The sequence below is a fragment of the Ascidiella aspersa genome, chromosome 1 (assembly GCF_963924565.1).
Source record: "Ascidiella aspersa chromosome 1, kaAscAspe10.2, whole genome shotgun sequence".
NCBI lineage: Eukaryota > Metazoa > Chordata > Ascidiacea > Phlebobranchia > Ascidiidae > Ascidiella > Ascidiella aspersa.
In genome coordinates, this window is record NC_139447.1 from 154,474 (window position 1) to 180,083 (window position 25,610).

General features: G+C 37.7%; 2 protein-coding genes across 2 annotated transcripts; both read left to right on the top strand.

Annotated features, from left to right (window-relative positions):
• The first annotated feature begins 1,080 nt into the window (after positions 1-1,080).
• Positions 1,081-9,581, top strand: LOC146166377 (methyl-CpG-binding domain protein 2-like). The gene is made up of 8 exons (XM_083388951.1): positions 1,081-1,226; positions 1,654-1,795; positions 2,562-2,705; positions 3,230-3,320; positions 4,958-5,038; positions 5,381-5,477; positions 5,715-5,823; positions 9,057-9,581. The coding sequence occupies exons 1-7, from the start codon at positions 1,108-1,110 to the stop codon at positions 5,812-5,814; spliced, it is 774 nt and encodes a 257-aa protein (XP_083245077.1). The 5' UTR covers positions 1,081-1,107; the 3' UTR covers positions 5,815-5,823; positions 9,057-9,581.
• Positions 9,582-12,465: 2,884 nt separating this feature from the next.
• Positions 12,466-17,835, top strand: LOC146166378 (RNA-binding protein MEX3B-like). Its single transcript, XM_083398006.1, has 7 exons — positions 12,466-13,168; positions 13,634-13,790; positions 14,083-14,294; positions 14,496-14,664; positions 14,953-15,128; positions 15,298-15,744; positions 15,992-17,835. The coding sequence occupies exons 1-7, from the start codon at positions 12,916-12,918 to the stop codon at positions 16,249-16,251; spliced, it is 1,674 nt and encodes a 557-aa protein (XP_083254132.1). The 5' UTR covers positions 12,466-12,915; the 3' UTR covers positions 16,252-17,835.
• Positions 17,836-25,610: the final 7,775 nt, after the last annotated feature.

The following is a 25,610-nucleotide window of genomic DNA, read 5'->3' on the forward strand; positions in this document are numbered from 1 at the left end:
TGACATTCTGTTGTTTTTAAATAAACAAAGATATCATTTAATACCTTGCTGTTCGTACACGTAACCTTAACAAATGGAATCGTATCAAGGTTAGCGGAAATCAGTTTTAGCTCTTTCAAACTCAGTTTAGCCGTGCACTTTTCTGACAAGCACTTGTTAAATCATACAGGTGTTTTACTATTTCTTAGCCTGTGTGATAACCGCTCAGCGACAGACAGTTACTTCGTTCCATCAAAGAAAAATGTTCCTTGATTGAGTTTTAACAAAACATCGATTACGGGTAAAATAATTTAAGTTTGGGTGCCTTTTTCAAAAAGTGTTGCTTTTAATCAGGTGCTCAACATCAACTAAAATGCCTTGAAAGGGATTTTTAGTAAAACCACTAAAAAGATTATATCTTGAAAACATTATCTTAAAATCATTGAAAACTAGTTGTCCATTTCTACTAAAAATTGGCATAAAGGAAACTTCATTTCTTTGTTGATGATTAAGTTTTGAGCAAAACTCGTTTCAAAGAACCAACTTACTTTTTGATTTTAATCGTGACATAATTACATTAAATTAACTAACGCATTTTGGAATTCATTGTCGTGATATTTGAATCTAAGCATAAGTTGTAATACGGTAATAACAAATTTGATCACCTTTTAAAATTGCGACAACATGGTCGCAGTGGTTGGGATAAAATGGCGTCAAAACAGGTTTTGTTTGTGATTTTTTTCTGGCGGGTTGCGCAAGTTTCTAAATCAAGGTTTTGGGGAAATATTAAGTCGTTCCGTCGGGTTTAAACTTAATAAAGAAAGTGTGTGGTTATTTGTGGAACTTCTTTTTGGTTTGTTTAACTATGTCCACATTACAAAGCATAAAAAATAATGTGCATATTGTAAAAAGTCTACAAACTTTACGGTATTAAAAAATTTTAAATCATAACAAAATTTATCAAAAAGTTTATCAGAATTACAACATTTGGGCAATGCACAATGTTTCGAAATAAGGTTAATTTTATCTTCTTAGTTTATCCTGCTTTACAAAAAACAGTCTGAAATGATTAGTTTGATGCCTTATTTTGTTTTTAGTGCAGCAAATTGTTATAAAGTGTTGTTTTAAATGATGGATACGGTTCGGAATCGAACGCCTGCTCTAGGTTTGCCGAATGGTTGGATGCGAGAAGAAAGTGTTCGAAGAAACGGTTTGTCTCGTGGCAAAAGCGATGTCTACTACATAAGGTATGAATATTTCTCGCAGTTTAAAGTATTTATGCATTTAACTTTTTATTTTGATTCAAAAACCAAAAAAAAAACTATAGTTGGTAAATGATTGAATTAAATAGACATTCTACCTCAGAATTCATGATTTAATTTAAAATAGGTTAATTGCAACAATTTACTACTTTAGCATTTATATTGCATTTAATTGCTTTACTCCTCTAACACTATTTCCTTTATAACAAGCCACAATATTCAGACATTGCTCATCATTATTCATTATTTTACTTGTAATACAAGAAACATTACGATATTAGATTTTATGCCAGAATTTCTTTATTAAAGCAACACATATATATATAATAAAAAGAATTGCAAATAACAATGTTTTTAGTCAATTTCTTTGTAAACCAGTATATTTTACAGTTTTTTGTTTTTATGTTGACAGCCCAGCTGGCAAGAAAATTCGCAGCAAACCCGAGTTAATTCGATATCTCGGTTCAAACGTAGATCTTACCTACTTCGACTACAGAAGCGGAACCATTCTGCCAGAAAAATCAAAAGCTCTAAAACGACCGAGAAGTGCAATGGTAGACCAATATTTTACAAATAATTTAATAAATTTTATTGAAAATACATCATTTAGTTTATTAAAAGTGATATATTTTTATTATGGTTTGTCACACAAAATATATAGTAATTAATGTTAGCATAATTATTAATAGAAAAATATAATAGATGTAATGCTAAGACAGTAAGTGCTAGTTAAAAACCTGCAAAATTCATTTATACCAAAGAAGTCAATTTAATTTAAAAAATATTTAAATATTGCCACAAAGGATTCTTTGAAACGGTTATTCATTATTTATTTAAAGAGTAACTACCTATCTGCTCTGCTTTTTATGGTGTCAGCAAATAATAACAGTGCTGCCAACCTTTTTCAAAGCTTTTCACACATTTAAAACACCTAAACCAATACATGCATGGATTTATTTATGCTTTGTGTTAAACAAAAATAAGCGATGTTGTGTTTTTATTTCCAAAAATCTGTGGCATTTGTCTTTTGGCAATTATATGGATTGGAATTAATACTCTACCTATTTGTACTAATTGATTTAGAGGAAAATATTATGCAGAAATCATTTGTGAGGATTTCACAATCACTTTGATTACAGCAAACTACTCTACTTTGTAGCTAACTTTACCCATAACCATAAAATAATAAGAAACTAGTGAATTTATTCCTAGAACTGCTTGTAAATAAAATTATTTTGCAATTTAAAGAAAAATTTCTCACTTAAAATATTATGAAAACAAACAAGAAGCATCGTTGTAATGCGTAAACTTGTTCCACAGAATGGAAAGTTGGACCTGGACACTTCGGTTCCAAACCGCCAATCTGGAACCGTCTTGAAACAACCGGTGACCAAAAGAACCAACCATAAATCAAACAAGGTCAAGTCGGAACCGGTCCGAGGGAGCCGGCGCCAACCCCAACAGGTATGAAAATAACAACATGTTACACCATTAAATTTTATCTGTTAAACTTGGTATCGAACAAATTCTTTGTAAGACATTAATGTTGTTGTGTATTCAGCAATATTGTAAATATTTGTTTTCTAATATTATTATGTCACAATGAGTTTTATTATAAGCAAACAAATGGAAATATTTTCTTGTCCTGATTCCATAGTTTTTATTCCGGGGATCTCATTTTTTGTTGTTGTTGACTAAATTGATAATAATTTTATAAAAATAGTAGTAATGTGTAGAATAATGTTGTATCTAGGTGTGAGATTTCTGTGTGTTTTACTGCAACAGAAGATCTAGATAAAAATTTAAATTTTCCATTGAATCCTGAACTAGCCTAGCTTAAACCCAATAAATATTTCAAAAAATGGTTAAATTTAAGGTTGAATTAAGGAACTTACACTAAGATATGTAGCTACAACAATCAGAATTATATTTTCTTAACTTAGAACTGATTTACTATCAGGAACAAAATATTGTTTTATTGTTTCCAGCTTTTTCGTGAGAAGCGATTGAATGGAATGCAAGCGGTTGATATTGCAAAGAAAGTGATTGAAACCATTGACCTCCCAGCAACTATGCAAGGTAATGTCACAAGAAGAAAGTTAAATACCTGGGACATTGGTTATATTTCTAAAATACAGCAAGTCTGCAACTATTTCACACTAAATACCAATTCTCAGGTGTAGTTGCAGTGATAAGCTGAATTTTGAGAAGCTGTTTGAGAAATTTAATGTGTTTTTTTCTAGTCCCTCAAACACCTCAATCAAGAAGAAGCTTGTGAATGTGGTGAAATTTTAGTCGAGCGTTTTTACAAGTTAAATTTTTCTCATAAAACGGAGATTGTTGTAGAAATTACCTTAACTGTGGAACTAAGATCGCGATCTCTCACGAACTACAGCAAACCTTACCAGGCCGTGACAAAAACGTGTTTTCGTTCAAACCGAAACACGATTATGACGTCATATTAGTGATTGTGCGGTCACAGACATGCTTAAGTGGCTTTGTGTTGTGGTAGTTCACCCACCCGCAATTAAGTTGTTCTTAACGTGAATAAATGCCGTGTTACACTGGGATTTATCTCACCAACTAGATGAGTTAGTTGGAAGGTGTTGAATTGTTATCATCTCCAACCAGATTTAAGGCAACTACAACCTTAAGTTTTTTATTGTTTGAAGAAGCTGAATTATCAGCATGTTTTATATAAACGCCTGATTGTCCGTTGGCCAACAAGTATTTTCACCCAAGCCAAGCCAACATGTTGTTGTTTTGTTGATACCTGGTCGTTATGTTCGTTATGGTTGCCTGTGCCATTTCCGAAGTGCTATTTGTTGAAAGCGTGTTTGAATTGCAACAACTTCGACCAATATGTACGATATCTTAAGGTACCTGTTTGTTGCAGCTTAGCGCAGAACTTACACCAGTGCTTTTCAACCTATGGGTCGCGACCCAAAATTGGGTCGCTGTTTGATTTGGCTGGGTAAAAAAAAGGTTGAGAAGCAGTGACTTACACGAAGCTTTGTGGGTTAACATCTTGACACAAACTAATTTAGAAAGTGGAAGCAAGTGTGGGTCAGGCGCCGCAAGTTGCTTCGTTTTGGCTTCTAATCTCATTTGCGGTAATACTTGCAAATATTATTTCCCATGACCTGTGCATTTGAAATCATTGGTAGGATGAAACTTCTGCAATTGATTATGAATGTCTGACACTAACAACTATCTGAGGGCGTCGCAAGAAAAATACGTTAATCACAGCTTCAAGTCCGCATTAAAATCTTTATAATTTGAATAACGGATTAGTTTTTTTTAATAGAATAGTTTTATGTCTTTTATGCCGTGACACCAATATTTTTTTTATGTGTAATCCCGTTCAGCTTTAATTTTTACACTGATGGTGCCATAAGGTGTTACTGAAACGTATGTGGGCTACGAAATGCCGATTTTATCGAATATGGTGTTTTTATTATTTGTTTTTTTCTTGAATGATTAACAGTTACTGATCAAAGTGGAAAAATTATTAACTTTTCTGCTGGGATTATTTCTAAATTTAACAAGTTAAACGGATTTTCATGATTGAAGTGTTTCACTCGGCCAAGAAAGGAAGGTGTCTTTGCACGAAAGCTGGACTTAATCGCGGTTCCGTTGTCCCATCTTAAATCATGATAAACCTTTAAACCAGCATTCTTAACATTATTCTACTTTACCTTGAACTTTTGTGGTAGCTGTCGGTCCCAACGCAACCTCGGACGAGATCTTGAAGCGGATTGCAAGCCAACTGCACGACGGTTCGAACCCAATCACCGGTGAGTTACGTCATAGATAGACTGTGAACGTCACAGTGACACTGACCAACATTTCAACTAGAACCAAAATCAGTTAAACTTTTGTCGAAGCTAGAGCCGTGTTTGTCCAAACCACAGTTCGAATTTTGCCGGATAAAGTAAGTTTTGTAAAACTAGGCGACAATTTTGTAAAAATGACGCAACAATCGCTGACAATGGACAGCGAGAAGGTCATTGTCACTCACAAGGTGTGACCGATTCAACCTGTATGTCGTAACAATCGCATGTTCGCCTTCGTGACCTCCTTACCCTCAGTTGATCTCATGACCCTCAGTTGACCCCCTGACCTTGTGTTGACCCCAGGCCAAGCTTCATCGGCGCTCACCAAGGATCCTTGTGTTTGGCTCGACACGAAACAACCCATCTGCAAATCCTTCATCGTCACAGAAGACGACATAAGGTACGTGTGACGTCATTAACAACCACGTGTGTGTGACGTCACTAATTATGACACAAGTGTGACGTCACAAAGCTACAACAGTTATTACATAAGACAAGCTTTTTTCAATCTCTGGCCTAAAACCAAATTTACACAAAATATAATTAATTAAATTAAATGAATTTCCCGTCACCCGATCGTGTTGTTACGTCACACCAGCTTGTTGTTACGTCACACCAGCTTGTTGTTACGTCACAGGCGGCAAGAGAGTCGGGTGAAGGCGGCTCGGGAGCGATTGGAGAAAGCGCTGAAGCAAGACACCGACATCCAGAGAAGGGAGCTCCTGCTGCTCGCCTGACCTCTAGCGGTGAGAATATTGAGCGACAACATCCACACGGTGGCGCTGTTGGTGCTTGTGGTTATACATTAGGTTTGAGTGGAAGTAACTAGTTGTGGAGTGTTTCTATTGGTGGGTTTTGGTTCAACAATATCGTAGGCTTCTAGTAACACCAATATAAATCTAGAAGCAAACTTATCTGGTTTCAAATTTAAAAAATCTAAATACGATGGATATTCAGCAATTCACTTATAGGGGTCATGGAAAAAATGCCATCATATGTTATTCCACCTTAACGATTTTGATTTACAGTTTGCTTCCTTATCAATTTCGAAATTTGCGCGTACGTCGGCCTCTAGTAGATTTACCATAGTCTTACTCGAGTCCCGAGTCCCTCCTGTGATCTGTCATCTAGTTTACGCATCTTGGGAGACACCATTAAATCTTATTTCAAAACTTAAATTCTGTAAATATACCCTAACCCTACTCAAAAAATGAACTGTCACGAACACGATACTGTCCCGCTATTTTGGAACAAACTTTGACGCTTTTTAGCTTACACCTAGAAGACAGAGGTGTTAACTATCTTCCATCTTGGTTTCTCAGTCGCACAAAACCACAAGTTTACTTTTAATGTAAAATTCCCTGCTTTAACGCAGTAGACATTAAGCCAATTTTAGGGCATTGTGACGTAATACGAACAGTTAGTTGCAAACAACTAGTTTAACGCGCACAAAAATTTGTGCCAGGGGGTTTCCCGCCCCTGTGCTGGTTTTTAAGAAAATAAACTTAACAAAAAAACTCGATAGGTTCAAATATATTCCGGAGACTAAACGATCACCTCGAAAAACGTGGTTAATCAAACTTTTCTTTGGTCCATTTGGTGTTTACGAATAATTAAGTTTCTTAACCTTCTCGTATTTAGACGTTTTAACAACAAGACGTTAAACCTGTTAAAGATAAACTTGAAAAAAAACTCCAAAAAAAATTATAATTTCAGTTGTAAACCAAAAATATTTCGTCGAACGCCTTAACTTTACTTAAATCAAAATCTTGTCGCGTTAAAAGTTGCGAAAGCTTCAGCATATTGTGTGCTGGAAGCTTTTCTCATGTTCCGTCGCTCAATTAACAAGAACTTCACAAAAACACCACAAAAACGAAACTTGAAACTTCCCGCTTCCTGTCACAACGATTCGCACACCGCTCCCACCCTCAGCCATGCAACGCCACGTCAGTCGGTGTGAGGTTTATCAATCATTACATTGTCACCAACTCCACAGATGGCATCGCTTGGTAGAACACAACTGATTTCTAATGTTACCTTAAAATGACACAATTATTTGCCCACGTTTGTTTTTCTCTATAATTTTCGATGAATTACTTTTTTTGTTTCATTCTGAAACTTACGCAACGCGATGTAAGGCTTTATAAGCTTGTAGGTTGTCGGCCCATAACAGTTTCAAACTTACCACAACACTCCATGTTTTACAATCTTATATTTCTCGCGCCTCGTGCGCATTTGTCAAAATGACTGAGTTAAGGATTGTAGGCAAAATACTGACGCACTTTGTGAAATCGAATTCTCGCCGGCACTGGAATCATTGCGCAACCTCGGTCTGGAGCTGTACGACCTCTGTTCCGTCACACACGCTGATAATATATGCTTCTGGGTCTGTTACGATTTAATGCCCATTGTTGAAGAGTGCCCACTCGGTGTCGCTGTGTGCGCTGACCACGTGTCGGAGGCGTGGTTAACACGTGGTCAACACGTGGTGGGGGAACACGTTCTACCCACCCACAATGCATTTAATCGATAGTGCGGTGTCCGATGCTGTGGGATCGTTCCGACGCCCGATACTTGTTGGTCATTGTGCGAACCTTAGGCATTCCACAATAAGTTGCAAATATCGCACTCATTCGGTGTTTTGAGGTGGAACAACATTGCGAGTATCGATATATCGCTACGATCCCTGATTATCGGTCGTTACATTCCTGACGTTTCCACACACAATTGGAGTATAGTCCCGAAACTAAGTTGAAGGTACCGTCCCCAAACGTGAATTAGGCAACCGTGTTCGCTCGACCGTGACGCCCTTTCTGTTGCCACAAAGCCGCCTTAAGTTCCTGACGTATTAAGACGCATGGGTTCCTTGGGTTAAAGCATTGTGTTTGAACAACACCCCCATCCAACATCGGCGCCAGTATTGCGCAATTAATGGCGAGCGCTCGATGGGCTGTTATGACGTCATAAACAACTAATTTGTCATAAACACTTAAAACATGAAAACCATGTTGGTTTATTTTATTAAAGATAGATTTACAATTTTGAACATCGATCAGAAATGTGGGTTTCCAGGGAGTGGTCAAAGACCGTTATCTACCTCAGCTGCACCTGGTTGCGCTTCTGTTCGCATTAAAATTTTATAAATAAGGAATCTAATTAAACTTTTTTAAATAATTGATAATAGTCCATATCTATACTGTAAATGCACAATACCCTCCTTATGGCATACAAAAAAATACGCAATACCTGTTGTTATATATTAGCACCAAACAACAACAGAAATTAAAAGGGGAGAATTACAAAACTTTGTATTGAATTTATGTAGTTGCAAACTCCTTGAACTTATTTGTCTCGATTAAAGTATTAGCTAACGCGTGAAACCTTAAAACCATTCGGCATATCTTAACTTAATAATAACTTAAACTTAGAAATCTACCTTGGTCACATTTAACTTAAAGTCGGTGATTTTACTTTTTGCCGATTTCTCACCGCAACCTGTTTATCGCGACGAAGCGTGTCGGTCCGCGATGCGATTGTGTGTCGATTGTTATCTAACAATGGTTTACACAGGGGCGTCTGTGGTGGGGGGGGGGGTCAGTCCAAACACTACCGCGTGGAACCAGGTTAAGTGGCCAACATCGTGTTTATAAATCGCAAACTTATGTTTTAACAAATCTTCAAACCAGGTGGCCCTGGTGAAACAAGTTGTATTGTAAAGTTAAAAACCTCTCGCTCATTTAGAAATCGTGTTACAATGTTGACAAACATTTGCACAAGCGCGTTTTTTTTCATATATCACGATTTTCTAATACAGTTTGTGTAAGGAGTTATTGTAGCCATTCTATATTACCCTACATGGTTTTGTGATTAGTGGTTTTTAATTTAACCATGTTTAACCTACTTTTAAAGGGTGCTTGCTTTTTACATCCTGCTATAAGTCTGCATTCTATAAACTTTATTGGATTGTTTTGTTTTCTAGTTTGCCTTCTTTATATTATTTCGTTCGTCGGATGACTGCGAGGCTTCCATGGAACAACAATCATGATGACGTCACTATAGCGTTTGTGACGTCACTTTCATACCAAGCTGCTTAATGCTTTGATATTTTTTCACTGCCTTTAACTTTTTTGAAATTTTCTCCTTAATTGATTGTTGAATATTTTTTTAGGTTAGTCGTAAAAATGTGCTTTTTTGATCTTTTTAGTTTTTTTCACACGATTTATTTCTTTATTGAATAGTTTGTCAGAAATTAAAAAGTATTTCATTTTAAAAGTTGGCTGAAAAAACGAACAATTCTGTTACTTGTGTACATATTTTGTGATGTCATAATGTTCACATTATTTTGAAATAACGGCTTTTGTTGTTGCCTTATCCTCTTTATGACGTATGCCGCTGTATATGACGTAATAGTGGTGTAAGTGACACGTTTTATGGGTTTACACAAAACGAATGAAAAGTTGATTTCCTGATACACTTTCCGCTCTGCTTTTTCAATAAAAACTTGTTCAAAATATCGTTTCTCTTTGTTAGTTGCGATTGTCTGGAAGCTAGTGTTAAAACAAACTGACTGTTGACAAAATGTATTTTAATGTTGACAAGCTTTTGCACAACCGTGCTCCGTCAGGTCAGATTAGGAATAAGAACTACTCTGTATTTTAATCGCATTTAAAGCAACATTGTCAACATTTTAAAACCATTTGTCAACAGTTCCACTTCTTTTCAGTTTTTGAATAAGAGAAATAATGAGAGAGAAATCAACCAAGATTAAAAATAAGAGATTGTTCAGCGACTAAAACCCAAGAGTCTACACCGGAATTTCACAACCCCCCTTGGAACTTGCCTATTATATTATTTGTCATTACGGCTTCACAGACCTCACTTGTTAATGTGACGTATTTTTTGCGAAACGTAAGAGGGAAAAAGTATTAAGGGGCTATGGAAGTGGGTACAACATATGAAATGTTATTGGTACAAAGAAAACTAAAATATTTTAAAGACTTTTACTTGTTTCTATTCCTCACTTGCCTCCAATGGTTCCATACAGCCTAGTTCCTTAATCCTTTACATCAGTGCGCAACGTGCACACCTCTAAAACGTGGCGCATCTGGCGAGCGAAGCAAGCGATTGTGGGGTTAAACCGGTATCTCTCTTGAATCGCAAGTTTCGCTAGATAGGCCTCATAGTTGGATCATAATGTCGACTCAACGATTTAAGTTGAAAGGAAAGTAAAAAATGTTTCATATTTTGAAATATTTTCCATTTTCCCGTGGCGCACCTGGCAACTTACCGTAGCACGGTTAAGAAGCGCTGGCATATTTGTTTTAACGGGTTATTTAAGATGCTAAAGTTGCAAACGATATCGACGATAACTTTGTACACGTTGTTGTTACCAATTACTATTAAGTGTGTCTTAACCCCCGATATTTTATACCACCTTTTGATTGACAGCTTAAACTTTCAATCAAAGTTTTTAATCCAAACTTCCAGCACAAAACTCGTCGCATTTCTCACCTTTTCTTTGCAATCGCCATTTTTAAATCCTGCTCCAGTTCTGGCGCCAACCCAGCGACGCTTCGCGCTGCACATTATGACGTCACAACAGCACAGCGTGCTCGCCATGCCGCTGAGCTGGCGCGAGATTTCTGCGCGCTTCATTATTGCGTCATGGAGGCGCAACAATCAATCTTGCGAAATGATTAAGTGCGCTTTTCATGTTCTTTGATATTCAAAGTAGTTACTTGGACGATATTTCACTGCGTATCACAATATATATTAATATACTAATGTTGACAAAATGTTATTTATAAAATGCACAATTATTGCGCCATGGAAAAAATGTGAGATGAATCACATAAAACACTTTTAGCTTTTAAAGCAAAATTTCCTAAAAGCGAAACCTGAATAATTCTGTAACTTTTATTTGAGCTTTCTTGCTTCGAATATTCAAGAAGTTAGCGAATAATAAAATCGAATATTTGTTGAAAAGAAATTGGTTGCGCTGTACGATGTAGGTTGACGTTATCAAGTTACAAAAGGAAAAGCGTAGCAAGTTAGAGCAGGTCATTAGTTATTGTGGGCGGCGGGAAATTGGCTGGAAATAGGTGATCTGAACATTGTGAGGTTGCAAGTGGATAGGCTGGAACAGCGGCGCGCTGCTTAATGGAACGCGCTTTGTGCCGTGAACCCTGTTTAGAAGCTGTGAGCGGAAACAATTTAGAACTCGCGGCGCTGAGCTAATCACTCCGCGCAGGTCTGGCTCGACTTTCCAGACCTGCAACTTGCTCAAAGTAAACATAGGATTAGCACCTTGTCTAAACCGACGAAAAAAGTCGGGCAACTCGCCTTTAAATGGCTTCCCATCTTGCAACAAAAACTAATCATAGTTTGATAGCTGGGAGAATAAGTTGCATTTGAAGCAAGAATCGACTGTTTGCAAACTGCGCCATTCTGCTGCGCTTTGCGTTTAGTTATAAGCTAAAGTAACAAGCTGTTCGAAAAGTAACATTTTATCGGGGTTTTTACTTATGCAGGCTTCGCGTGGCGCAGGTACAACAAGATAACAACACAATTTAATTTTATTCGCTAATAGTTTAAGCCATTCTTAAGAGTAAGCGAGTTTTTTTTTTAATGTTTCGATTAAGTTTTTTTGTTGAACCGCATGTTTGTCCGCGCGGTGCCAGTCGAGAGGCGAAGTGCTGGTGATTTATTTGAAGGTAAACAACTCGATGCCGACCAAACTATTGGGTGCTTCTAACGCGCGCCGCGAATATTAAATTAGAAAACCTTAAACTTGGGTTTCTGGCCTCGCCCAACTACAGCACAAAACAGAAAGTTGGTTTCAGTCTTTTAAAAATAACTACAAAAATAACTTAATGAAATATGCGCTGTTGTAGCCCACAGAACTTCTAAACAGCAATCGGTAAAACAAGCTTTTGCCAACGCAACCAAAATGCTGTTCAAGTAAGTTTGTGGCCCACATTTATTTGATGTGAAAAGCGCCATTGTCTATTGAAATCAATCAGTGCGTTATTGCAAGTCGTATTCAGCAAAGCGGAAATGCGGAAATGTCGGGGTATATTTGATCCGGAAGTGTGTTAAGCACGTTTCTGCGGATTGCGACACTTTTCGCTGCAAAGCGTGGTCGCCTACCGACTAATCTACACGTGCTCTTGAAAGTTTTTGTTGGTCTCTTTGTATTTTGGAACCTCGTGGCCGCATCGTGCGGTGCTAGGTCACGTGCCGCAGTACGCCGCGCTGATTGGTCGAGAGAAGGGTAAAAAGCGCCATAGCACGAGGCCCTGGCTTAAAGCGAGGTGTTTTTGTGGCTAGACGCTTAGAATTGTGAAAGATGCCAGACTGGCGTGAGTGCAGCAGTTGTTAGGAGCTTAAGTGCTTTCAGCTAGCTCCGAGTGTTTTTTAGAGTTTCAGGGTTGTTAGCAGTTTTACATGAATTGCCCTTGAACGTAACAGCACTGCTTTGGCGCTGATCTACAATGCTACTTTATTCACAGTAACCAAACTAGTTGTCAAAATAGAAGTTGCAACAAAGGCAGAAATATGAGAGAATAAATAAAATAATATGGCGCTGGTCTAGAACCCTACTACAGCGCACTTTATTTTGGTTAGGGTTTGAGTTTGGGTGGGTTAAGTCATAGTATTAAATAATAATACTTTTGTTTGAACGCTGTGGTAGGATTCAGCGCCCAACACAGCTTTATTGAACTTGACTTTTACTTCCAGTAACCAAAAAAATCAGCTTAAATGTTTATTTTTTCCAGGTTTTAACAAGATTGTTTTGATAATCTAAAAATTTTATTGCTGCTAATTGTCTCGTACAAATGAAGGCTGACGTCATAATGCAGAGCCCGAGCGTATTCCCGGGCGAATCGGCGCCGGGCGGAAGTCCAGAGGACCAACGTGCGCTTCAAATCGCTCTGGAATTGTCGAATCTGGGGGGTCTTTTGGGGGGGAATTGCGACGATGACGCGTCAACTTCGAGTTTCGACGAAAAAAACAAGAAGAGTCAGAATATGACGGAATGTGTCCCGGTTCCAAGCTCGGAGCACGTCGCAGAAATTGTTGGCCGCCAAGGTAATTACTTTTAATATTAATAAATATTTAATTGGTTTGACATTCGATGAAATTAAGCGAGTTGGGCAATTAGGTTGTGTCTGGGATTGTAGCCCCAGGGCAAATATATTTGTAAAATTTCTGTTATTGCTGGTTAGTGACTACGACAACATTGATGTTTGTTAAATGAAATTATGATCAAGAAAAAATGTGTTTTTAAATTATTATCTTTATGAACGTTTACCAGTAATGCACAATTTTAATTCAATAATGTGTAGGACAACAAAATTTTTGAAATACAGGATTTTATATTCACTGTAACTGCTCCATCTTAACCTAAACTTTTTTAATTTGAAATCAAATAGTTTTGACTAGCAATGTATTTTCATCTATTATTGAAAATTTAATTTCTGCAAAACCAGGTTTTTGCCACTAAATGCAAACCTAGTGTTAAAATAACAAAATTGAATATGAAATTTGTCTCAGGTTGCAAAATTAAAGCCCTTCGTGCGAAAACCAACACTTACATAAAGACCCCGGTTCGCGGAGAAGAGCCGGTTTTCGTGGTAACCGGTCGTAAGGAAGATGTCGCGATGGCTCGTCGTGAAGTTCAATCGGCCGCCGAACATTTCACACAAATACGGTGAGAAATAGAAATCCATTCTGAATCGCTTAAATCGTCAAACTCTTGACTTTTTGAGTATTACCATTGTGGACTGTTTCACGTTTCCATGTTCAGTTTATCTGCTGGAATCCACCAAATGTTTAAACAAACTCACATTTGGGTTTGAAAAAGTTGTAGATTTCACCAGCGCCAAAATTCGTTTCGTGTTAACAGTTTTAATGCAAAAACATAAGTATGCTCCCATTTATTTATATTTTTTGCAAAATTTTAATTGTTCCCCTTAACTAATTACTTAATTTTTTATGTCCAGTGCTTCTCGAAACCGTCACGCTGCTTTGATGAACGGACAAACGGTTAATGACAGCAACTCCGGTACGATCACGCTCCAGGTTCGAGTCCCCTATCGTGTTGTGGGGCTCGTGGTGGGGCCAAAAGGGGCAACAATCAAACGCATCCAGCAACAAACTCACACCTACATAGTAACACCGAGTCGTGACAAGGAACCCGTCTTCGAAGTCACTGGTAATTTTGTAGTTTCAAGTTTTTTGGATGTAAAATTTAGAAGTTTTTTTTGTGTGTTTTGTGTGCGTAGATTTCATATGTTTAGTATTACTTTTTTTTAAATAGTTGTTTAGAAATTAATAAAATTTGAGCTATAGCATTTTAGAACTTTAATTTAATTTAAAACGCTAACCTAAACTGGACTGATTCTTTTTTATTCAGGCCTTCCTGAAAATGTTGAAAAAGCAAAAGAGGAAATCGAAGCTCACATCGCGGCACGAACTGGAACTCAGCAGGTGAGCGTGGACGACGATTTCAAGAACAACGGAACAGAAGTCGGTGCATCTGCTCTGAAGCCCCCTCCAGTGTCAAACACAACATACAAAGCAAGGTAAGCGAGATCTGTTCACCAAATGATGTGTTTTTAAAGAATTTATTTCTAAACTGAAGTATTTACACAAAGCAAAGCTGCGTTCACTTATTTGTTATAAGTTTTATTTTAACAATAAAAAAGTTAAAAAAACATCTGTTTTCCAAACGTATTTAAGAATAGATTTTGAGTAGAGGAAGTGTGTGCTTGGCCCACCATTATAACTTGGCAGCATGTTGTGGTTCAGCACCTGCTAAATATAGCAGCTGAGTAGGTGTCTCATACTTAATATTCATCTTTCATCCACAGCATGGCTGCATCTTCAGTTGCTTCCACAATATCAGCGTTCCAACCCTACACCAACCTCGCAAGCAGCTCACTTCGAACCCAGGCCCCAAGTTTTGTCCCCTCGGTACCCCCGCCCCCCCTAAGACAGGAATTACTGGCCGCTCCCCCGACCAACCAGATAAACAGCAACAACCGTGGTAAGTTTTTAACACATGACAACACTATATAATTTTATGTTTGCATAAGTTATATTTTTGTTGCTAGCTTTCAGCCTAAAATTTTGGTTTTCACTTGTCTTCTTACACTTTGTAAAAATAATATTAAATAAGTTTTCACAGTTATTTACCAAATTCCTTTAATTTCCAGACGCATCTTTTGCTTCCAATTTTGTTCCTGGCTTCCCATTACCCCCGACCTTTGACCCCAACATTACCGACAACAACTCTATGTTCGGCCCCATGACCGGTCTCGGGGCCTGGAGGCCCGGTGGAACCGACACACAGTTCCCGTTCACCCCCTTACGTAGCAGCAGTGCTACCGGAAGCACCGGTTCCACAGGGTTCAGCCCCACCTCTTCGTTTGGAAGTGGAACCGCTGGCCACCGATTGTCCCCGACATTCTCTGACCCGGACTTTACGAACTCGGCCCCATTCCTTGGCGCCGGTGCCACCGGGCAGCACCAGACCCTGCGGAGGGTCGGTTCCGATTCTGTTGATTCTTCCGCGAGTAGTTTGGATCTAACATCACTAAGCAACAACTTCTCGCAGTTCATGACAACTCCGGCTCTCAACATCGAAAGTGGATATTCATCAGGTAACCAACACAGATTTTTTTATTGGATAATTTTTTATTGTTTAACATTTTACCTTAAGCTAAGGATTACTTACAGGTTGGTTGTGTATTATAATTGTGTAATTAAAGATAAAAAACTTTTTAATATTTTTATTTATTTTTTTATTCTATACGTTTGATTTTTTATTGGCCTAATTTCACTTAAAGGCCTACAAAGTTTAGTTAGTGCCACTAAATTGCTCTTAACAACCGTTTTGAAACTTTTCAGGTGGAACCAGCGACAGTCTGACTTCTGGCTCTCCGGTCGAGAGTGTTTTGCTTGGCACTCAGCTCTCACCACTGGATGGCAGCAGCAAGCATGTGCAGCGGTGCATGGTTTGCCAGGAGGGTTCGATCGTGGCTGCTTTGGTTCCATGTGGCCACAACAACTTCTGCTACACATGCGCCGACCGGGTAGTGACCCAACCCCAGCCTATGTGCCCCTGCTGCAGCCAGCCCGCGCAGATGGCCATTGTTATCAAGAAGTAAGACAATTCAACGACCGAGCAAACTTTTTATTTTGTCAAATCGAGTTTCCCTTTTTTATTGCAGTGTGATTTTTTACGCTGCTTGTTCTGAACTATTTTATTTGCTGGGCTTTTTGAATCTTTCCGAACTGGCTCCAATTTTATCTTTAAACCCTACAGAATGACATTCCATTTTTTGTGAACTGTACAGATAACAAATGTATGATAGGTTTTGTAAGTGAGAGCATTCATATTTTATACATTGTTTACTGCCATTTATACATATTCTATATATATTACTATAGCAGACTGTCTTCCTGTTAAAATAGTTTTAACGACAATGTTTCCTCCTAGATTAGCTAGAATTAATGTTACTGCCCTAAGCTTTATTGTTGCCATTTTGCAAAATTGTGCCTGCCTTGCATAAAAAGCAAACACCCAAATAAATCAGTTTTATCTCTTGTTTGAAGTTTGATTGTCAAACTTTGCTGCTAAAAGTTTTACCCGAGACGAATCCTATTGAGTTTTTTGTGTTGAGCCTATACAATCATTATGTAGTAGTTTTTAGTTTTCTTGGTTGCCTGGATATTCACTGCCTTAAAATTTTGCTGCTCTTGAAAAAAAAAGCTTCCTATCTTTTTTAGGCCATAGTTTTAAGAGCGCCACAATTTCTTATTTTTTTATTTATTACTAAATAATATATTTTGTATATCTCTGTATGGCTACCATCATTCTTATTACTGTCACATCAACTATGCTTTTCAGTTTGGCCCAAACATTTTCTTTCCACTGGATTTCTGTTTTTGTCACCGTTCTGTGTTATTTTTCTTCTGCGCACAATTTAAAAGCAGCAGAAATTTTCCTATTTTTTCACTTTGTGTTGCAGAATCAAAGTAAGCTTATGTTCCTTTTTCACTGTTGCCAGAAAAAACGTATCTTGTGTTTTTAGAATTTTATTTTTGTGCTTTTTTCACCAAGATTTTTGGCAAAGTAATGCGAACACCTTGATTTTGTAAATCCCACTGTGTTACCAGTTTAGTTTTGCTTGCTGCTCAATTGTGTGGTTTCACACAAAAAGTCACCACAAAGTGCCATCAATTAAGAGTTGATATAACTGCCAAGTTTTTCGTTTTTGGTGCTAGCCTTTTTTGTTTCCACTTGGAAGTTGTAGCCTTGGAGGAAATGCCAGCCACTAGACATGTCTGCTGGCACATGCGCAGAACACACCTGCGCACACACAATGGGCGCGCGCGTTTAGTGTCTCGATTTCGCCTTTATATCGAGTCTTATTAAAAAGGTGATATTTTTGTTAGTTTTGGCCCCAACTAATTAAGTTGCAAATACTGGAAATGTCAATTTGTTTTGTTTCTCGAAATTTCGTTTCAATTATGTCGAGTTTTTGCCGTTTGTATGCTACCATGTACATTCTATACTACTTATATATACATGTCTATATATCTATATATACGCGTACGAGTGTGTGTGTAACAACCCGTAACAGTGTGACACCCAAGTAGGTCTGCCAACAAAATATCGGCTTTCTATTCACTTCGAGATTGTAAAGATTTTTATTTTTCTGCCATTAAAAGTCGTTATTTCGTTTCTACAAATGTGAAGTTGTTTTTGCAGACTCGGTTGTTGACCACAGAGTTCAGGAACTTTACAAAAACAAGGATTTTCTCTTCAGTTGCTTGTTAAGGGTTAATGAGAAAACTAGTGTTCACCTGGATTTGTTCAAAATATTTCGAGCTTAGTATCAAGGGAAATAGATAAAGGTTTATTTAGAAGGTTCCAAGAGCCTACCTAGTTGTGTATAGGCTTGTTTAGAAACTTATTTAAATATTACAAGTAACGAAATAATTAAACTTTTGCAAGCAACAATTTGCTGAATCCACCAGCCACAGACCGAATGTCGCTATTTCGCCGCGATGTAATTATAAACCCGCATCGTTCGCCTCGGGCAACCATCTCGGCCGTCTTTGTGACGTCACGGCGTGTTCAATGACGCGTGTCGGGCTGTATAAGGCCACAGCGGGAGGTGCTCCGCCATGCGGAACGACCGTGTCACTTCAATTTCTCGCGTTTTGGTGTTTCTAGCCCACAATGCACCGCACGTTTTACCCACAGTTCAACCGCCGGTCAAAGATGTTTTGATTAAAAGTGAAATTAAAATTTCGAACAAGTTGTTTTTGACAAAAAATTATTTCAAACTCGGATGTTTAAAACTTAACATGTTTCAATTAAAGTTGGTATTTTTTTTAAGTTATTCTTACTTTGTCAATTTTTTAATTTTTAAAAACATTGTTTATTAAATGAATGTTTCTAGCATTTCAAATACATCTTCCCCTAAGTTGGAATTGCGCTTCGCTCTATGTTGAAGCAAAGCTGCTTTTGCTTGCAGATTGTGATGCAACAATCAATCGAGGAAACGCGGCGCTTTTACGCGACCGGAAGTTATGACGTCACAGATGTTTGGCGCGTAATGCGGTGGTTTGGCGCCAAATCTAGAGCTGGGCATTAGGCTCAAACACAACAATATACTTAATCGAGTCGATAAATAAATACAATCCACTGTATGACATATGAAGCAATAATGTTCAGCAGAATAATCTAAAATACCAAAGACATAATAAAGCTAAATACGCAGTAATGTCTACGAATTACTAAAATAAGATGGATAATTAAACTTCACTCCTGCCCATTGTTATTTACAAGTTTTAATTGTGACGTAACACGCGCTAAAAAAGTTGGTGTTAATGATTTTTGCACAAAATGAAATAACGCGAAGGTAGTTACCCTAAAATATTTCACACAAGATTAAATTTACCTTCTGTTGAAAATATAAACTTGGTGACCTGCTGTTATGACGCAACAGTAAGTTATATGTCAAAACATCCGGGTTTCAGTTAATTGTGACGAAAATCAGGAAGTACGTGACGAAACAATGCAAAATAATGAAGGCATTGTTCGCAATCGATGAAACAATGGGTCGGAGTTTTGCTGAATTTGGAAATTCCTCCAACGTTTCATCGAAAGATGCTTCGTTATTATTCAAGCATTGGATCGCTGTTTCGCTCAACTTTGTCAAGTTTTTTTAAATTTGCCTTAGTAGAGTTCGTTTTTTGAGCATTGTCTATGAGTTGTATGACCTAACAATACGAAACAAGATGTGTGATTGTTGGAACAATCGGCAAAACAAAGGCTGTTTGTTAACAAGAATCGGTGATAACGGGAAAACCCCTTTGTGTTGTTACTTACTGCGCATGCGCGTTGCCCTCGAAAAATGCAGAAATAAAATTGTGGCTCGAGAGAAATCTTGGAGCATTCTGGATTTGCCGCGAGTGTGAAACGATCTTCGATTATGACGCATAATGTCGTGTCCATTCATGCATAACCTCTGTTTGTCTCGTCATAAACATTCCTATGTGGCCGAAATATTTTGACGCAACAATTGGCATCGATTGTTTCGCAACAAAAGTGATCGAACATCGGAAATAGTTTCGACCTCAACTGTTTAGCATAACAATGGCCGATTGTTGCGTAACAATAAGCAGGTGTGCGGTGAAGTCTGCTGCGAGTCTACAGAGCACCAATCGACCTTGACAATGACCAACGCGATTCTATTGTTGACAAACAACGGAAGCGGCTCGTTTTTGGGTTCTCACTTCTTAGCATTATTTTTATGCCACCAGCTCCTTAAATATATTATCCAGCTCCGGGTAAAACTCCACCGTGTTGGTGCCCGATATCGCCTGTTTTAGTACGATACCCGATATTTTGGGCAAAAAATATCGCGATCCGGTCCAATACCAATGACGTCATTGCTATGGACAATTAGGCAAATAGATAAAGTTGAAACGTTTAAATTGATGTCGCTAGTTGTTCAGCAAAAACTTGGTTCAGCGCTTGGAAACTTATACTTTACTTTATTGCAAATATGCAACTAAGGCCTTTAAATTGGAAACGCTCAGTTGGGTGTCAAACAATGACTAAAATGCACCAGTTAGTTTGGTTTGGTTCAGAATGGCCTAGAATCCGCCTCCATTTTACGACTTGTGTTCAGCAAATTGTACGAGCTTGTGGCGACAGAAAAGTAAATATTGTTTCAAGCACAAATTGACCCGCCACCTTTTGAAGTTTGTAAAAAGGTTGTTTCTTAGTGGAACCTGTAAACATTGGCAGCAGGTTTCTGCTTGTCGATCACTGTTCAAAAATAAACAGGAAAAAAACTTTGAAATTCCAGTGAAGTGAAAGGTTAGTCTTTTGTTTAAAGATTTATACATTCAACTCATCAAAGTAAAGAACATCGCATAAGTTGCAGTACCAGGTTATTTATATCGAATTGGCGTAAGCTTTAAACATGCGTCTTGTTCTGCAATTTGTTGGGTTTTTAACTTTAAATTTACTTTGAATTTGGAATCAGATAATTGGATGAAACCCGACATCGACCAACCAGACGATATTCAAACGTAAACAGCTCGCGGTGTTTGATTATGACGTACAATGTCTGGCACACGTGAACAATCGCTTGTTACATTTGCTACGTCACAATACCTATACGCGACGCGTGGTTTAATTGTTCAATCAGGATGTTGAAAATGTTTACGAATATTCGGCGTCAATTTAAAATGGCAATTTTTTGGCGCCGTTAATTTATTAATTTGTCGCCAAAAGAGAAATGTGGCGTAAATGTTGAAATTAATTGTTGTGAAGTAGCTCGAAAGTCAGACACGAGCAGTTTGAAATGTTTTACATTCGTCTGCCTGTTTTCCTTGTTCCTTTAAAAAACTAAAAATAATTTACCACTAAACACCCCTAAGCGAGCATTGTTTTTGTTCGTTACATCACAATTAAATGAACTGAAAACGCGCGATTCGCAAATATTTTGTTCGCTGAATCTCTGGCTGTCCATCAAGCGTTTGTGAGCTATTAATTGAATTAGATGAAACTTTTGCGTTAAAGTTTCGAAATAGTTTTGCTGCGTTTTGAAATTAATGTTGGTAAACTTTTGCAAAATCAATGAAAAGTGGAATTAAGCAGCAAACAGTGATATCACTTTTATCTCCACATCGAGTCTCATTTCAATTTCCTGCTCAAATATTCCCGATTTCGTTCCTGAAACAACAATTTGTGTGCAGGAGTAAAAGCGATATCCGACAATAAACCCACTATGACGTCACAGACACAACTGACAGCTGCAGAACGTTTTAGCGCGAAGAAGTTAGAATAATAACAATTTTCGGTGCATTTTGTGAAGATTGGTTGAAAACTTTGAAAGATATTTTCGCTTCAGAAGAAACCCAGACTAGAATTATTCTTGGAAGTTGAGTGACTTTGCAAAATGTAATTAGACTCGAAAAGTTCGCGCCATGATTAGGCTTTTGTCGCCAGATATAGATTGTTCGGCAATAAACGAAAATATGCAAAGGCGAATATGTTCAAGTTAAAGTTAGAATGTTATCCTTATCTGGTCTGCATCGTATATGTTATTATCATTTCCATCAATAAAATGCACAAACGTTTTTCATGTTGTTGTTTAAATATAAAAGTGGTGTTTTTCGGTTGTTACGAAACTAAGAATATAAACACGTCACAAACAAGCCAGTATATTAAGTATAGTTGACATTTTCCCAAATATGTCAGTTTATATTTGGTGACGTAAACATTTTCGCTAATGTCAAAGGTTCATACACTTTCGTGGGGGTTCACCGCGTTTATGCAAATCAGTGACGTTGTTTGATGACGTCATGGCGCCAGCAACAGATTCAAATTTACCTTATTTGCCTGAATTTTAATTTTTCACTTTCTGCGCAACTTCATCAAAACTCGACTATTCACTGCGACATCAAACACAATTCATTGTGACGCAACACACGAATCACGCCATTCGCGTCCAATTGTTCTCATCGCACCAGGTCGTGCTGTGACGTCATAATTGCAGCGCGAAGTTGCAGTTTTGACACATACGGTTGGTTGCGCTTTTGGCGGCAATCGTGCCACTGTGACGTCATAAGTTTTTATAATGTTAAAAAATGTTTAGAAACTTCGAGAAACGACTTTAAAGAGTAATTATTGCTTATTACGCTAATTACACTTTCCCTGGGTGACTTTCCATGATTAAAAGCAGGTCCAGCATAACAGCCTGTATATTGAACCTGGAACCTGGAGGTTAAGAAAGCGGGAGAATCGATAATATATAAAAACACTTTCTTCACAAACTACGGTTGCAGTTACGTCATCAACTGACGTCATAAAGTATCGTGGCCCGAAATAGCTTCTCAGGTGCGACTGACGCGCGCGCTCTGCACACGACACAATGGAGAAAGGCTCTTTGTTCGTCACAATGCTTGTTTGTCGTGGCACAAGTGTCTGCGCAGCATTATGACGTCACAGTTGCTGCAATTATTAGCAAAATGTCGCGATTTCGGGGAATCACCTGAAAATGTCGCATTTAGAATTTTACTAAAAATAGAAAAATCTCAACAAACTGCGAGGATCTATTTCTTGGTAATGACGTCATTTCGTATCGGATCGCGATACTTTTTGTCCAAAATATCGGTATCGGAATAAAAGTATCGGAGATTCCTAGTTATGACAACTGTGATCAACGTTAAATCTGTAAAATAACGAGAGATGGAAATAAGTTTAAATCTGCTGAATAAGACAAAAGTGCGGCGCCAATAAAATAAAGAGTTTGTGCGAAGACGCGTTTCTTCAGGGGGTGACGTGCCCCCCACAAAAATGTTTTTTCCCGCTACAATTTATCCTCAAACACAAACGCACATTTTCATTTTTAACTTACAGCCTTTTGTAAAGCGAAAATAATTAAAATATTAACAAAGGTTTTTAAATGAAATACTTCAGCGCCAACTCTAGTTTCCACATCGATCAGTTTTTCCGGCGTTAAAACCTTTGATTAGTTGGAAGCGATAGAGGGGTGTCGTGTTGCCCAAACCATTGTTCGTCAACAATCGCTCTTTATCCAGGAACAATTTGTCCGAATCTGATATTTTGAAACCCGAGCCTCCGCTAATGGAAGTGCTGAAATGGCGCGAGCCACAATCAACCAATCAACGTTCGCCTAGCGGGGTCACTCGAGGTCACACCAATCATGGAAACTTTTCTCTCAAAAGTTGGGAAAGGTTGGTTAAAAAAAAACGATGCTAATAGCAACTTGCTGTTGACAAATGATTTTCCAGTCTGTAATGTTCAGCTTACAATAAGTAATGATTTTCTGCATTCAATTTCCTCATTTTCATTATTTTGGTTAAAAAATCCCGAAAACTGAAGAGTCACGACCCAGTCCACATAGTTCCTCAACCTTAACCAACGGAACCAGGGGCATAACAATTTAATTATTTGCCAGATCAACTCAAATATGTTGTTTCATGATGGCTTTATATACACCTTGTGGCGCTTCGAAGTAGATACACAGAGTGCTGGGATCGCATAGAAGGGCATCAAGTCATGGAAGTCAAGAACCAATGACCTGTTTTCAGGTACCTAACTGGAGAAGTCAAATTAAGGATAAATATTTAAAGGGTTGTGCTTAATGCATTGGTTGGTTGGAACCACGAGCTTGGGAATCGTGTAAGTTGGTTGGTGCCAATTTCTGATGTACTCACTTGAGCCAAATTTACATTTACTTAGGTTTTCGTCACTTGTTCAAACTTATTGGCAGCTGGCTAGCGGGGGGGGGATTCCCCCACACCGACCAGCTGCTTCGCGGCTTAAGTTTTGTGGCAAAAAAAAAATTATTTTGTTCAAACAATCGCTTTAAGCAATTGCAAAACGTTAAAACAGCGTGAGTTTTGCGAAATGAAGTTGGTGGTGATTTGCAATTGGCGCAATAAAAATAAAAGTGCATTGTTTGAGTAAAACGTCGTCACATATTTAGTATTTAAGTTAATAATTCGAAAGTTGCTTCTCAAATGTGCTGTTGTACTTTTATATAATATTCTTGTTAAACGTCCAAAGGTGATAAAGTAATGGTAATAAATCGAAACACGACAGAAATCTCGGACGAAATAAATTTGCTCGTAAACCCACTCATCGTAATTAAACGCACAAATTGTCGTAAATTTAACGAGCAGCCAATATTGGATCGCTATTTTTACGACAAACCAATTTGTCACGTGATCGTCAAGGTCGTTACCTGTAAATTGACCCTTTGTCAATTTTTTTTTAAATAGAAATCTTTGTGAAAACAAACAATTCATTGTGTCGTAAAATGCTTTGGCACCAATTTAAGGTCTGGCGGTTTAAAACGCTTCTAACAAAACGTGTTTTTCACATCAGACTCCAAAATCCGGTAGCTTTGCGTAAGCCAAGTTCATTTCAGGATAGCTTACAAAAATATTATTGAAAACTGATTTATTGACAAAGTGTCTTGGTTGGTAGCGTATTTGTGAAATTTGAAATTCAGGTGGAATTGTTAAACGATAAATTGTATTTAAATGTTCAAACTTTCGCACTTCCAAAAACTTTGACAAAACCTTGACTTGAAAAAGCACGGTTGTGCCAAAGCTCGTTTAAAATATAAACACAATGTGTAGTTGACAGTTCAAATTAATTTCCAGATTGCTAAAGTGTGTGAATCAAAACTAATAGTAGCTTTGTATTCTGTCGAACCAAACCATTGCTGCAATGAAACATACATTGCAATAAAGTGTTTTATCAGGGCTTCTCTCACAAACTTCAACCAAGAGCGTTTGTCAAATAAACTCCAACATTTGCTTGACGCCAAAAACACGCACCGCGATGGCCTTGTGACGCACAATGCCCTCTTTGTCTTGTTGGTCACGGTTCGTTGGTTTCAGCCTGCAACAAACAAGATTGGCTCTCTACTGCCGTCTACCGATAGTGTATTTTTGATCGAGTTCCGCTAGTAAGCGTAAAATCTGATTTTGTGCGCTGAAATTTTTGCCCTACGTTTTCATCAAAAGACTAAATATAAGTTAAAACTTATATATCAAAACATAACATGACACCTTAAAATCAAGCTTTAAACAAATCTTAACCCTTGTGCGGAAAATAGTTTTTAAAAGTTATTTTTGATAAGATCATCATTCAGAGTGAAAGTACACAATATTTATACTTGTTGCATAAAACTAATATATTGACTTAAATATTTTAAAATGTAATAGATTTTTGTGCATTACTTGTTTCTATTTGCTGAAGGATTTTGGTCTAAAATCAACTGAAGGAATCCCGCCAAAATGTTAAAGGATATTCTCAGTTAAGCGTATTTTGCTTCTAAAAATAATTGTTCTCATCACAAAATAAAGTATGACAAGTCCCATGGAAGCAAAATCTTTTTTCTAATTCGTGAGTTGGTGAGCCAATCATATGAGCGCGTTTCATGCGAACGTGAAACTATTT